A 13,800-nucleotide genomic window follows, 5' to 3' on the forward strand; every position below is an offset into this window, starting at 1 on the left:
GTTATACTATAAAATATTGTTCCCACTTGCACACAAATCCAACTTAAGAACAAACATATAGAACCCTTCTTGTATGTAATGTGGGGACTGTCTGCACTGCTGTCACAATGTATAAAATTTCAAAACTACGGCAAAAACTGACATTTAGAATAGTTGGAGTGTAAAGGTGGCCACTCCTGGGACAGCCCCCCCCCCACCCCCCACTGACCATGAGAAGAAAAGACAAAAATCCAGGGGGTCCAATTCTCACAGGTGGAGTAGAAGGTCGAACATGCCTCCTGTGGCTCCATTTAATAGTATGAAAGTGACAGCCATTGCTGAGCACAGTAGTAAGGTAGAACTGACAGACAGTGTATGGCACCTGCAGCATTAAAAAAAACTTATCATTCAAATAAACCCACCAAAATAAATAAATACTGAATTAAAAACTATGAACAAAAAGCATTGCTCCCATCCCTACATGGTTCCTATCCATGGCTGCAATGAAAAAAATAAACTAATATGCAACTTGTCTATCACAGTCCAATCACAGTAAGAGAGTCCTGCATCTTCATTGTTCCCTACACTGTACCCTGCCTCCCTGCCCCCGACTGACAGGTCTCAATACTACCACCATGCTGCTGGTATGGAACTAGTGTTTAAGGGCCAATATTCAACTACAGACATATACAGTTCACTTATTTTCCCTTGCAGGGTCTGTATGAATGCTACACAGTGCTATGCTGGAAGCTTAAGAGACACACACAGAGAGACCTCTGTAAGGCTGAAGAGAATGGTAGTAGAGAGAGAGAGATAGAGGCTTTGTGTGACTCGGCACCGCTACATCATTAACCACTCCCTCATGAAGGAGGAGTTTGAGAGCAACCTTACTCCTTACCCCTCCCCAGGAATTCTCTTCAGCCAGGTTAGTAGTGTCAGGAGGGTGGGGTAGCTAAACTGCAGGTCCCGGGCTGGAACAGAGGACATCAATAAAAGTTTATTTTAGAAGAATGGTGGCTCTAATCCCAAGGATGAAGGCATGAGCGGAACGTGTATAAAGCCACGTTACAGGTACTGTGTGTGGTTTGTGGGGGGCACTGGTGACAGGTTCTATTTAGATTAATGAGAACAGGATCCCCATTCTCCAGATTGATGGGGGGACCCTGATCAGACTGTAACCCTCTAGCTAGATGGTTTTAGGTGTAAATGCTTGCGTTTGGAAGTGAACAATATGTGTTTAACCAGTAAATAATGTGATAACACGCGTTGCATGTTCCCAGTCTCAAAAGTTTAGGTCTAAAGCATCTACGATTTTCTTTCCGCTGCTGAACTTGCATGTTTTGTGTATAACTGTGACCTGGACGAGGTGTGTAGATATGGCAGATCTGCGCAGTGTTCTCGGCAGATATTACAGCATCATTAAAGAGTCGATTGTTTAGAGGTTGGAGTTGCCTGCAGCGTTCTGGCGAATATAAAGGCTCAATTTAATTTCTGTTTTCCAAAGATAACTCTTCAGACTGTTCTCACATCAACCAATTGATTGTTTAATAAAATACAAAAGCTGGGCGTAAAAGGAGCAGGCGAGACTTGTGTGGATAGGAAGAAACGCATTTGGCTCATCTGGTATTAATAGAGAGCTGGCTAGATACAGCGCAGCTCATTATACATTACCTAACGGGGCTGTCATGCAGCACGTCCCACTGACAGCAGTAAATCCAGGGGTCACGGGATGTTCTCTACATTCTGCTGACTTATCATTAGTAACATAAATGTGATATATCAACGCACATATGTGTAATAGTATTCATTACATCAGGATCCAAGGTAAGAACAGAGAATACAGGACATTCTTTGCAAGACCATGGCTGGGAAATATGCAAATATGTTATTTTTAAGATGGGATAAAGTCTAGAGTTGGGAGTCTGTTCCTTCTGGAATAGATATACTGGTTTGGCTTTAAAGCCGCATCACGTCATTAGGCTTTTTGAACCTGATGCTTGATGTTAAAGGAGCTGCCTTACAAGGTAGCTAAGAGGCAATGTTTTCCCTATCCCATCCTGGAAAACATATTTGCATGCAGAATCCTACAGTGAAGCATCAATGCTTTTTAAGTCTCCACACGCCCACAAGGTGGTCTTAATTGATAAAGTCTCTGTAAGGAGAGGTGCCAAAGGTAGGTGGGCAGGTAAGGCCCAGTATAAACATGTGTTATTATCTTGTGACAGTAATAATGACGTGTGTCTGGTGGCTCCATTAAAACGGTCATTGATTGCAGTGGATTTGGCTTCCCCGGGTGCCGGTCTGAACCATTTCGGTTACCACTTAAATTATCTAAGCCGTAAATTAAACGGAAGCTGCAACACTATTCTCAAATAACGGAAGCCTAATGGAAGTGGTGCATTGAAATCATTGGCCATAATGGAAATGTTAGACTTTCTTAGTCATCAGTTCAATTACGGAAGATAATGCTGATGAGAACTGGGCCTAAGATCATCCCCATATGTTGCATTTGTAAAGCACAAATCCAGACGGGCCGGGCCTCTCCAGTCCTCCTTACAATTGGGCTGTCCCAATCAGCTAATTCACATCTTATACCCGTTTTATGTACAATGCAATTTTCCACAGTCATCTTAAAGGGCTCCTTGGAGCCACCAGTCCATGAGAACCTGTGATCCCTTTCAGCAACCCATATTCCGGCATACGAACCAAGCTCAGTATATACATGTATTCAGTGGCAACAAAAAGATCGGACATTGGAATTGGGTGTCAGCCCGATACCCTATAATACATTAGCTAGATGGTCCCAACAACATTTTTCTTATTTGTATGGGGATATTTGTAGGAATCTACAGCCTAATCCTAAATATTTCAGCTGCAATCACAGCAGGAAAAGTCCATGGTCCATGTTTGCTATGCTGCAATGTTCTGGTGCTGTTTAAGGCATTTTTGTGGGGGACTTTAATTATAATTTAAAAGTGTACATTGGTTTTGAGTTGCAAATTCATAAAGTGATAGATGTAGGCTGAAAACAATTGATCTTGTATTAGCTTTACACCTTATCAGCATTAGTAAAGCTTCCCCGCATGGTGTCGTAGTACAAGGCTGTATATACCTCCGCCTCCAGAACATATTCTACTCGCTAACATTTGGTTCCGACTTTGTACCCTGTACCCCTCGCTGTTTGCACTACCTTCCTTCCCGCATTTTTCGTTTCCCTCCATCTGCTTACAATTGCTTTAGAAATCAGAAATGTCTGTTTTCTGTCATACAAAACGCAGAAATCAATTCCGTCTCGCAGTGCGTGTATGAAATAGATTTCTGACGGCCTTTCATCTTTTCATCTTACATTGTTCTTGTAAATAGCATTTTATGAAATAGATTTGATGTGAAAATTGTGTCATTGTACTGTAACATCTCAAACGTCTAACTTGTGGAATCAGGGGCGCATGGGGGGACAGCAGCGCAGAAAAGAGGTCTATGGGTGCCCCATCTTCCTGTGCATGTGTTCTCAAAAAAGAGAGGGGAATAAACCGCAGCCAAACTTTTGTCAAGGCTACATTCACACGAACACATGCCTGCGGGGCTGTGGCCAGCGGGCATACGACCGGCGCCATGGAGAGGATAGGGGGGGGGGGGCGGGTGACCCCTCTCCATAGAAATGATCTGCGTACGGGCCGCAACACGGGGAAAGATAGGACATATCGTAATGTCTCCATGCAGCCATTACTGCTTATGGACGTATGTATGGCCTCATGTTTGTGTGAATGTAGCCTAAGCCTATTGCCCACGAGCTAGTGTGATGCGAGTAAATCTCAATGGTAAGCTTGCCATAATGTCGTCCAGAAAGCTTAAAGACCGGGACTGAACTAACATACCAAGTTGAGTTCCAGGCTCTAAGCGTTCAGGGCGGATATTCAGTATTGGACATGGTGAAATCCAACATGTCTGATCCTTCTTCCATTACTATTTGCCTCTGGGAGAGGCAACTACTTGCTGGGTTTATTCATCTGATATTTATGGTAACCTTAAAAGGGATCGTCATCCTCCATACAGAAATAGGTCTTGTTCATATAAGTGTCTGATTGAGGGTCTCACTTCTAAAATCCCTACTAATCAGGGGTCCAAGTCCTCCCCATTTGAATGTATTAGTTGCCTCTGTTCATCTCCACTACATTTAGCTCTATGACTCTTTCGGACATAAGTCTCCTCTCTACAGCCCTGCAGAAATATGGGATTTTATAAAAACTTGTTGTCAGGGCCACGGTAGAAAACTAGCCAAGGTTTGCAATGCAAAAGTTTCAGACGGACCCAATAGCAAAATAAATCTCTTCTGGACCCTGACACCTCACACCATTTGTTATTATTACACAACATATCCCAAAAAATACAACCCGTGCCTTTCTTGTAAGCTCGCCCCAGACAAAACATCTGTACTTTGTAGCAGGAAAAGCGGTCACGTGTCTGCACTGCTAAAAAACCTAAATGTCTAGCAATGCCGGGAGCCTGCCTGCAATCTACTAACAGAGCAAAAAAAAAAAAAAGAATTAATACACATCTGGGAAACCGTATTTTACGACCAGCCTTCTACACGAGCTGAAATTAATCAGAATGATTAAAGGTCGACGAAGCCAACAAGTCGCTCTTAATACAGAAAAGCTGCTAATAGTCACAAGATTAGCTGAGTTTGGAATAGTTTTTCTGGAAAAATGAAATGGAACACGATGGTGTGATGTTTTCTTATATTTCAATGGATTGAGTATAAAGCATATAGGAGCACCAGGAAGAAGGTTGGGCCCAAACATTGAAAATGGGTTGCAATATACACAGGCCCGGCTCCAGCACCCGGCATACCTGGGCAAGTGCCGGGGCCCAGAGAGCTGCCGGGGGCCCACACACATGCTGTGCACATCTTCACTTCCTGTGATGAGGAGCTTTGTCCTGCACTGTTCCTCCCCCATTCTGACAAACACAGCACAGGTAGAGGCTACAGAGCTGCCTGTGTGATGCAGCACATTATGGGTTAACCTTATTATGAGGTTCCGCAGCAGCTCAGGTGTGTATTATGAGGTTCCGCAGCAGCTCAGGTGTGTATTATGAGGTTCCGCAGCAGCTCAGGTGTGTATTATGAGGTTCCGCAGCAGCTCAGGTGTGTATTATGAGGTTCCGCAGCAGCTCAGGTGTGTATTATGAGGTTCCGCAGCAGCTCAGGTGTGTATTATGAGGTTCCGCAGCAGCTGAGTTGAAGTTTCAGTTTTATTACGTGGCAGAAAGGAGGGGTACACATTTTTAGGTTCGCCCTGTTGGTTAAATGATCTCAAAACTGCCCTGACCGTGACACGGATGTTTGGGTTGATAAACTGGGGAATATTTCAGGGAACAGGAGACAGTTTTTTAGTTTTTGAATGTTTAATGCTGGCACGTGAGTTCTCTGCAAAGGGGCCCACTGTGGCGCTGTCGCCCAGGTGCCTACTGAAACCTGGAGCCGGCCCTGAATATAAAGTTACAGCAAATAACAAGTGTATGGAGTTTTTGAAACTAATGTACAAGATTGTTAAACAGGTCATAACAAGTTAACAAATATATCCCCTAGTTACAGCATTGGGGATAACATGATAATTGGGGGTCAGACTGCTGGGATCCCCACCAATCCAAAAATATGGAGTCCCAGTCTCACTAATGGGTGGGGCGGATGGATGAGAATGCGTCCTGGGCATGGGAGTGTCGGAAATTACTGAGCACAGTGCTCAGGTATGTCCTGCTCTCTCCTAGATAGTGATTAGATGAGCCAGAGATAGCTAAGCGATGTGCTCAGCAATTTCCCACAGTCCCATACTACTAAGTGGAGCGTCAGGACCTGCTGCTCCAAGAATTCTCATGGGAACCCATTCTTGCTATCGGTGGGGGTCCCAACATTCAGACCATTACCGCACAGATTCTTATATTGTTAAAACTGCTTAAGCCCTTGTGAGTAGAGGAGAGCGAGGGGCTCCAGTCCACTGGAACACATTCAGTCTGCTGCAGCAGATAATAATCAGGGTTGTACTGCAGCATAAATTTAGACAAATCACAAAATAACCAATATGCGATTTGTAGGGTTACTGCACAACTCAGCACACGGTTATGTCTCAGATATGTTAGTAATTACCCCTGTGGTCTGATTGGACAATGGGCCTGGTCACAAACAGGTGTAAAAGTGCTTCACCCTATGTCACAGTTTTCCCAACATACATAACATATCACAGAGATATATTATGTAACTCACACACAAAGTTTGATTCAGTTCCAACAGTTTGTTTTTGATGTTGAGTTTAGGGTAATATAAGTGAAGTTTTTTAAGGGGTTGGCCACTTTACCACATGATTTTTAGTAACGTGCTTGGGAAAGGATATTAGGCAATTTACCAATACACGTCTATTTATCGTTCTGATCTGCTTTCTTTATATGGAAAGTGAAGCCTCTTACCTCATGAGCCATTCATTCCTGACCTTAAAATGGCTGCAGATGGAGGGTCATGTGATCTCTCTGTCCATGAACAAAGATCACATGACCCTCCATCTGCAGCCATTTTAAGGTAAGGAATGTCTTTATTGATAATGTAAAATGAAGCTTTATGTCTTTTACCTCATCAGCCAGAGGTGCAGAAAGTTGAATAGATTTATATTGGTAAACTACCGAATATCCTGCCCGCCCCCCTTCTCAGACATTACAAAAAAACAAAAAAAAAAAACCATGAGGTAAAGCCAACCCCTAAATTAATGATAGATGTTTGTAAGACTGTACAAAGTGAGAGGTAAAAGCTACAACACATGTCAGATGGAAAACTTACTTATAATTATCGTCCTCTACAAATTTCTGAAGCTCCTCAATGTAACGCACGGAGTTCAGGTATTTCTGGACATGCGGCAATAAAGGGATGTCTGGAAGGAGACAAGACTGTTTAGTTAATGTACTTACAACCACGGAAGAAAAAGGAAATGAAAAGATGTTGCCTTAAGGGCCGTAACATTGTACACATCATTACAACTTTTTTAGTGGGAATGCGGCTATAGAAATGAGAGGAGGCTACATAGGACGACAAGAGGATCTGACAGCTGAGCTCATTCTGAATAGGCCATTGTATACTGTATATAGTGATAACAGGGAATCCAACTGGCACTGGAATATTTTGGACAAAGGTTATCACAACCATATTTTGCTCAATGGGTTTCCTATAGCTATAAGGGAAGATTTATCAGAATTCTCAGGGCAGAACGGTTCTAGTTGCCCATTGCAACCAATCAGAGCTCAGCTTTCATTTTTGCAGAGCTGTTTATAAAATGAAAGCTGAACTCTGATTAGTTTTCATGGGCAACTAGAACGGTTTTACATGATAATCTCCCCTTGGTATGATTTCGTTAGTGCTGATTGAGCACTAGGTAGAAGCCCTTTTGTGTGTGTTGTAAACAGTAGCAGCACTGTGAGCAAAAATCATTTATATTCCAGGCTTGTAGCTGGACTTGGAGCACTGTTTGCAAGACTGAATAACTGCTGTAGTGGATCTGTAACCTGTACAGCAGTGCATAGGTCCAAGCAACTTGTTATACTTCCACACCTGACATACAACATCTTTTAGAGCATCCCACAATTTTTCGTACTATAAGGCGCATCATCAATAAAAGCCTGCTAAAACGTCTAGGTTCATATATAAGGCGCACCGGATTATAAGGATGAATGACCAGCAGGTGGCAGACCTGTGCACAGTTCAAGGCAGCTGTTGTCTAAGTACGGTTCATATATAGGGAGCACTGGACCATAAGACGCACCTTTGATTTCTGAGAAAATCAAAGGATTTTTTGTGTGCCTTATAGTCCGAAAAATATAGTATTATTATGTAGTGCAGTGGAAGGTTCATGCACCCCTATTGTCGCTCAGTAAAAAACACAGCTATAAATAGAAATGTGTCCATTAACCCTCTGTTCATAATGTGCAAAAAGAGAGGAGACGCCTTTTACGCTTTTATGTTGCTTTTATATTATCAGCACCAGCTCAGTCTCTCAATGTAGTCTCACCATATTCACAGGACTGCTGCAGGTCAGAGATTATCCTCAGGATGTTATTCATCAGGTTGGATCTTTGTTCATTCTCCAGGATGCTGCCTGTAGATGGATACGCAGAATCTATGTAGGTGAGGTCCGAGAGGTAAATACCTGGGAAGACATGAGAGGGACAGGAATGTTATAATACATTCAGATGCATTATATAGCTACACCATTATGTTTTCTATTGCTTCCCAAGTGCTTTATCCTCATCAGTAATACGTACGGCATCTTTGTAGACCTATGTAATGCTGATGCATTTGATTGAGAGATATAAAGCAGAATCTTATCTTTACTTCCTAATATCAAGTGACGTCCATACTCGGAGGAGGCCATTGATTGGCCATAGTGGGTGCCATGAGCCCCAGCACTTACATCCAGGAACGTCACAAGTATCAGTGTGACGCGGGAAGAAGGGGGAGGAGCTAGGCAAATTACTTTCTAGGATTCCTGGAAAACCCCTTTAATATTAGCCACCTAACGCACCTTGTGCACCCCAGTCTAATTATGGTGACTTTATAGGGTGCAAGTGTAAATGACAGCTTTTCCTACTCAACATAGTGGGAAAGTTAGAAAGAAACTTTGGGACAGTAGATGAGGGAGCTGAAAAAGCAACATGGCCACCAAGAGCAGATTGGAGGTGCCTAATGTGTAGTCAAATTGCGTCTTCTAGGTAGAGAGCTGCTTTAATATCCAGGTAATTCATAACAGTCCAATAACCGTAACATTCAAGAGCTCATTTGGTGCCAAATACTTGGAAATATATACGGCGTAAGTAAATATATTGTACCGTAAAAAATATTATTCCTTCTTCCAATGAGAAATCACAGCAATCTAGAAAATCCATGGGTCACCCAAATTTTAACTACCTCAATCAATTATCCTGAATCCCATGTAGCTGAAATCACTGCCATGTACGTCAGGCGCTGAGGTTTTCCGCGCTGAGGTCATTATGAATTGCCTGCAGCATTTATAAAAGTGACTGAAAGCATAAAAACATTATACGCTGACAAAAAATTAGGACAATTAACTGCACAAAATTGTGCAGGGACATGATGTGGATACAGCACTTGTATCTCATGTAACAATTTAATGGGTCTCATCATTCACCAAATAGTTATTTCTTTATAACCTACAAAATGGGTTATCTTAAAAAAATGTAACAGGTAGATGGAAAGAACTACGGTATGTATTTATAGAATATTTATCTATTCATATCCATCCCTCCCTATATAATCTCTCTCTCTCTATATATCTCTCATTATATCTGTCAGTCTCTCTCTATATATACATCTCTCATTATATCTCTATATATAGATATATCTATCTATAGCTATCTATACCTGACCCCAGTGTCAGGACAAACATGAGCACTTCTAATCCGTTCCCCATCGACATCCTGACCTATACACACAGGTTCATTTCATGTATTTGAGCACAGCCACATCACTTCTTGCCATTTGGTTAGCAAATTTTGATTTCTAGGGGTTCAATCTCAATAGCAGCCAGTAACTTCCTCCATATGCAAACATGCGGGGTGAGGCGTGAGTTTAGAAATCTTACATTTGCTGTCTACTACTAGATCATAGCAGAATAAGCCATTTGCTAATTGGTCTTCCGCTCACTAAAACTTTCTCCTCTACAATTTATTAATGCAGCAGCCAGGTTCGTCTTTCAGACCAAACGCTACACGGATGCCTCCAGTCTGTGCCAGTCACTGCACTGGCTGCCGGTCTCCTTCAGTATTCACTTTAAAATAATAACCCTCATCCACAAGTTCTGCATAATGCTGCACCTCAATCTCTCTTCTCAGTCTATCACCCTTCCCGTGCTCTTCCATCTGCCAGTGATATTAGATTAATCTTTACCTTAATTTGAACCTCTCACTCATGTCTCCAGGACTTCTCCCGAGTTGCACCAATTCTCTGGAATGCCCTTCCCCGGACTCTCAGACTAATACCCACCCTCCAAAGCTTCAACTGTGCTCTTAAAACCCATCTCTTTAGGCAGACCTATCACACTCACTAACTGCATGAAATGTCAACTCTCCTTTACTAATCCATCCTGTGTCCTATCTCCCATCTGTTACCCAGCAAACATCGGATATATACCAAGGCTCCAGGCTTCTCTGCAGTCACTTTCACCTTGGACCTTATAAATAAGATGGCGGCTGATGGCTGGTTCAAGCAGCAGTGTATTTATTAAATTATTTACTATTATATTATTTTATATTGTACCCTTATAAAGAATGGCTGGACCATTATACAACCTCTTGTGTCACCCCTTCATCCTCGTAGACTGTAAGCACTTGTGTCACCCCCTCATCCTCATAGACTGTAAGCTCTTGTGTCACCCCCTCATCCTCAGACTGGAAGCTCTTGTGTCACCCCCTCATCCTCATAGACTGGAAGCTCTTGTGTCACCCCCTCATCCTCAGACTGGAAGCTCTTGTGTCACTCCCCTCATCCTCATAGACTGGAAGCTCTTGTGTCACTCCCCTCATCCTCATAGACTGGAAGCTCTTGTGTCACTCCCCTCATCCTCATAGACTGGAAGCTCTTGTGTCACCCCCTCATCCTCATAGACTGTAAGCTCTTGTGTCCCCCTCATCCTCATAGAGTGTAAGCTCTTGTGTCACCCCCTCATCCTCATAGACTGTAAGCTCTTGTGTCACCCCCTCATCCTCATAGATTGTAAGCTCTTGTGTCACCCCCTTCTCCTCATAGACTGTAAGCTCTTGCGTCACCCCCTCATCCTCATAGACTGTAAGCTCTTGTGTCACCCCCTCATCCTCATAGATTGTAAGCTCTTGTGTCACCCCCTTCTCCTCAGACTGTAAGCTCTTGTGTCACCCCCTCATCCTCATAGACTGTAGGCTCGTGTCACCCCCTCATCCGCAGTCTGTAAGCTCTTGTGATCAGGGCCCTCACTCCTATTGTTCCATATGACTGTTTGTACTCTGTAATGTAATATTATATTTGTATACGTCACCTATGATTTGTAAAGCGCTACGGAATTTGATGGCGCTATATACATAAAGATTATTATTATTTGCTTCCCTTCTTACAAGCTACTGAGCAAAAAAAACAAAAAACAAATTGAGGGAGAAGGAGTTAAAATTCCCTATATTCATACTGTAAACGCTGGAGCCGTCCGATGTCATGTTTGCACAGCAGGGGCCTTCTGAGCGCTGACCACAAGTCTCTGTGTCCACTAAAACATGTGGTTAATCATCAGCGGAAATATATGTTGAGTTCTGTTTCCTCCGTGCAATTTTCTGGCCGGCTCCTCAATCAATACATCTTTTACTGTAGTTTTAAGATGAATTAAACAGATGACGCGAGCCCCAGAAATCAAACAAGCCGTGCCTGGGAATATAAAGCCGGAGCGGTGGAAAAAGTATTCCGAATACGTATATGCGCACTTTTTTCGGGTAATGCGCTTTGCACATGCAGGGCTTTAAAGGCATAAAACCAATAAACAGACTCTTCTGTCAGAGCAATTAGCCGAACGTAAAAAGAAAATATACTCAGTCCGTCTTTGAGATTTTCTCTTGTATGAAGCCTTTTATAATTGTACGCAACTATTTAGGAACTACGTTAACCCAAAAGCTGATGGATCCCGAGTGACGACAGCCTTTACTGTCACTCACTATAATGATTGTCACCCACTGGACAGCCCCAGTCTTATACCCATGTATAAACTGAATTTACTGATGGACAATTGTCATTTTTTGGCTGCCGTCAATGTGGCCTATGGCTTTTCATGGACCTCCGTGAGGTCCTAAATAATTATCCGTCATGTTTTTAGTGTTGGATTTTCTATGACAATATTTAATGGTCATACTCATATCTGAATAACTTCACCATGTTCTTTCCATATCTACTAAGAGTGACCCCAAAAAATGAGCTATCTTTTAGTGCAAACCGAGGCCATCGGGAGACCTATTTTTGCATCGCTTTCATGAGGACCCCATAATTGTCTAGGAGGACCACTACTGCTATGGGTGTGAAACGCATTCAGCTTTGGAAATAACCTTGACCATACATACAGTTCTATTTTAAAGGAAATCTACCATGGTAAATCGGGAAACACTTTCCGCACTCATAGATCCAGGCATTGCGACTGTAGTAATCTTATTAAAATTTGTTATCCATGACCTCATTCCTTCTAAAAAAAAATCTACTTCTAAAGGTTAAGCTAATGAGACACAAGTGCTCCTGCGGGTGTTACCAGAGCCCCTCCCTGCTGTAGCTTCACAGGCTGTACACTGTGCAGGAACATTTCCCTTTGTGCTGAAACTTATTCTGCTTGCCGTGAGATTATATCAGGCAGTGGGGCAAACAGTGTAACAGCCTGTGAACAGAGATGAGTGGACCGGATGTTTAAGTTCAGGTTTGGCCGTCTGAAACTGCTGAACAGCCAATAAGGCAAACAGATGCCCTTAGTAACTAGCCATGGCTATGATTGGCCAGAGGGATGTAAGGTCCACTCAACTCTACCTGTGAAGATACAGCATGGAGGGGCTTTGGTAACACCCCGGATCAATTCATTAGCATAATTTGAGTTGATTTTTAGAAGGCAGGAATCCATGGATAACAAATATAACATTACCACAGTCACGGTGCCTGGATCTATGAGCAAGTGTCCTAGATTTATCATGATGGATTTTGATGGTAATCATAGTATATTTCAGAAAGGATTGGTCTGCAGGACCGATGGCTAAGATTTGAGGGGGAAAAACCTAAATATAAGTATCTAAATAATCTTTCACTGTTTCACCATATAACAAGTAGATACATGGCTTAGGTCAGTGATGGCTAACCTATGGCACTGGTGCCAGAGGTGGCACTCGGAGCCCATTCTGTGGGCACTCAGGCCATCACCAGAGATGACTCCAGGTATCTTCCTGCAGTCCCAGACAGACCAGGACTTGCTGTGCACAGAGCTATTTTAAAGTGACAGCTCTACCTGGGACTGTTTTCTGCTTTATTGGTGTCCTCAGGGGCTGGTATCAATGAAAACTGTGACAGAGCAGGGAGTATAAATCACAAATTACATTTCTGTGTTGGCACTTTGCGATAAATAAGCGGGTCTTTGTTGTAGTTTGGGCACTCGGTCTCTAAAAGGTTCACCATCACTGGCTTAGGTTCTGTTCACATCGCCATCTTGGTAAAGACTGTTAATCAATGTTGGACCTTTCACTCAAGGAACATCAACTGCACCCATGGACCATCAACTTGAGTTGGGTTTGTATGTAACTTATGGAGGAAGATCCGGGTGTATTCTGTGACAAAAATGTGAACAAAACCTTAGAAGTAAATAAAAAGTTATGTTTTACTTGTGGTACCACTAAGTCCTACTGTTATTCTATGTTAGACCTCACAGGTGATGATTTCTATGGTATATGGAGATTAATGGAAAACTACAATTCTGCTGTAAAAGAACCTTAGAAGCGTTGAGAACTAACAAACTTCTTCTATCGTTGGATACACATCAAAGAATGAGCCCCAAAATTCTCCTTTTGGAGTAGATACCAATGTATTGTCAAATTATCATAGACAATATCCTGACATCCTGCAAAGTATAAAAGTGAACTTCTAAATTCACTAGTACAATTCTACAATGGACAGATGTAAAAAATGCATCGTTATTATAGGAATAATGAATGTAAAAGTTCATTCGCTACATTAAAAGTTTAACACAGCCCTCACTTATAACAGCTTCTTATTGTAGCCAAGAAAAA

At 42.4% G+C, this 13,800-nt stretch overlaps 1 protein-coding gene across 8 annotated transcripts in view; it reads right to left on the reverse strand.

Moving 5' to 3' along the window:
* RALGPS2 (Ral GEF with PH domain and SH3 binding motif 2) overlaps positions 1 to 13,800 on the reverse strand; it is a 111,359-nt gene that overhangs the window by 17,009 nt on the left and 80,550 nt on the right. For all 8 annotated transcript variants that reach the window (XM_072127786.1, XM_072127787.1, XM_072127788.1 and 5 more), the window contains exons 9-10: positions 8,028 to 8,165; positions 6,806 to 6,896 (exon numbers count right to left, since the gene is read on the reverse strand). In XM_072127786.1, coding sequence (XP_071983887.1) covers positions 6,806 to 6,896; positions 8,028 to 8,165 — 229 coding nt within the window. The remainder of the gene's footprint in view (positions 1 to 6,805; positions 6,897 to 8,027; positions 8,166 to 13,800) is intronic.

Source organism: Engystomops pustulosus, chromosome 10, assembly GCF_040894005.1.
Source record: "Engystomops pustulosus chromosome 10, aEngPut4.maternal, whole genome shotgun sequence".
In the NCBI taxonomy this organism is placed as follows: domain Eukaryota; kingdom Metazoa; phylum Chordata; class Amphibia; order Anura; family Leptodactylidae; genus Engystomops; species Engystomops pustulosus.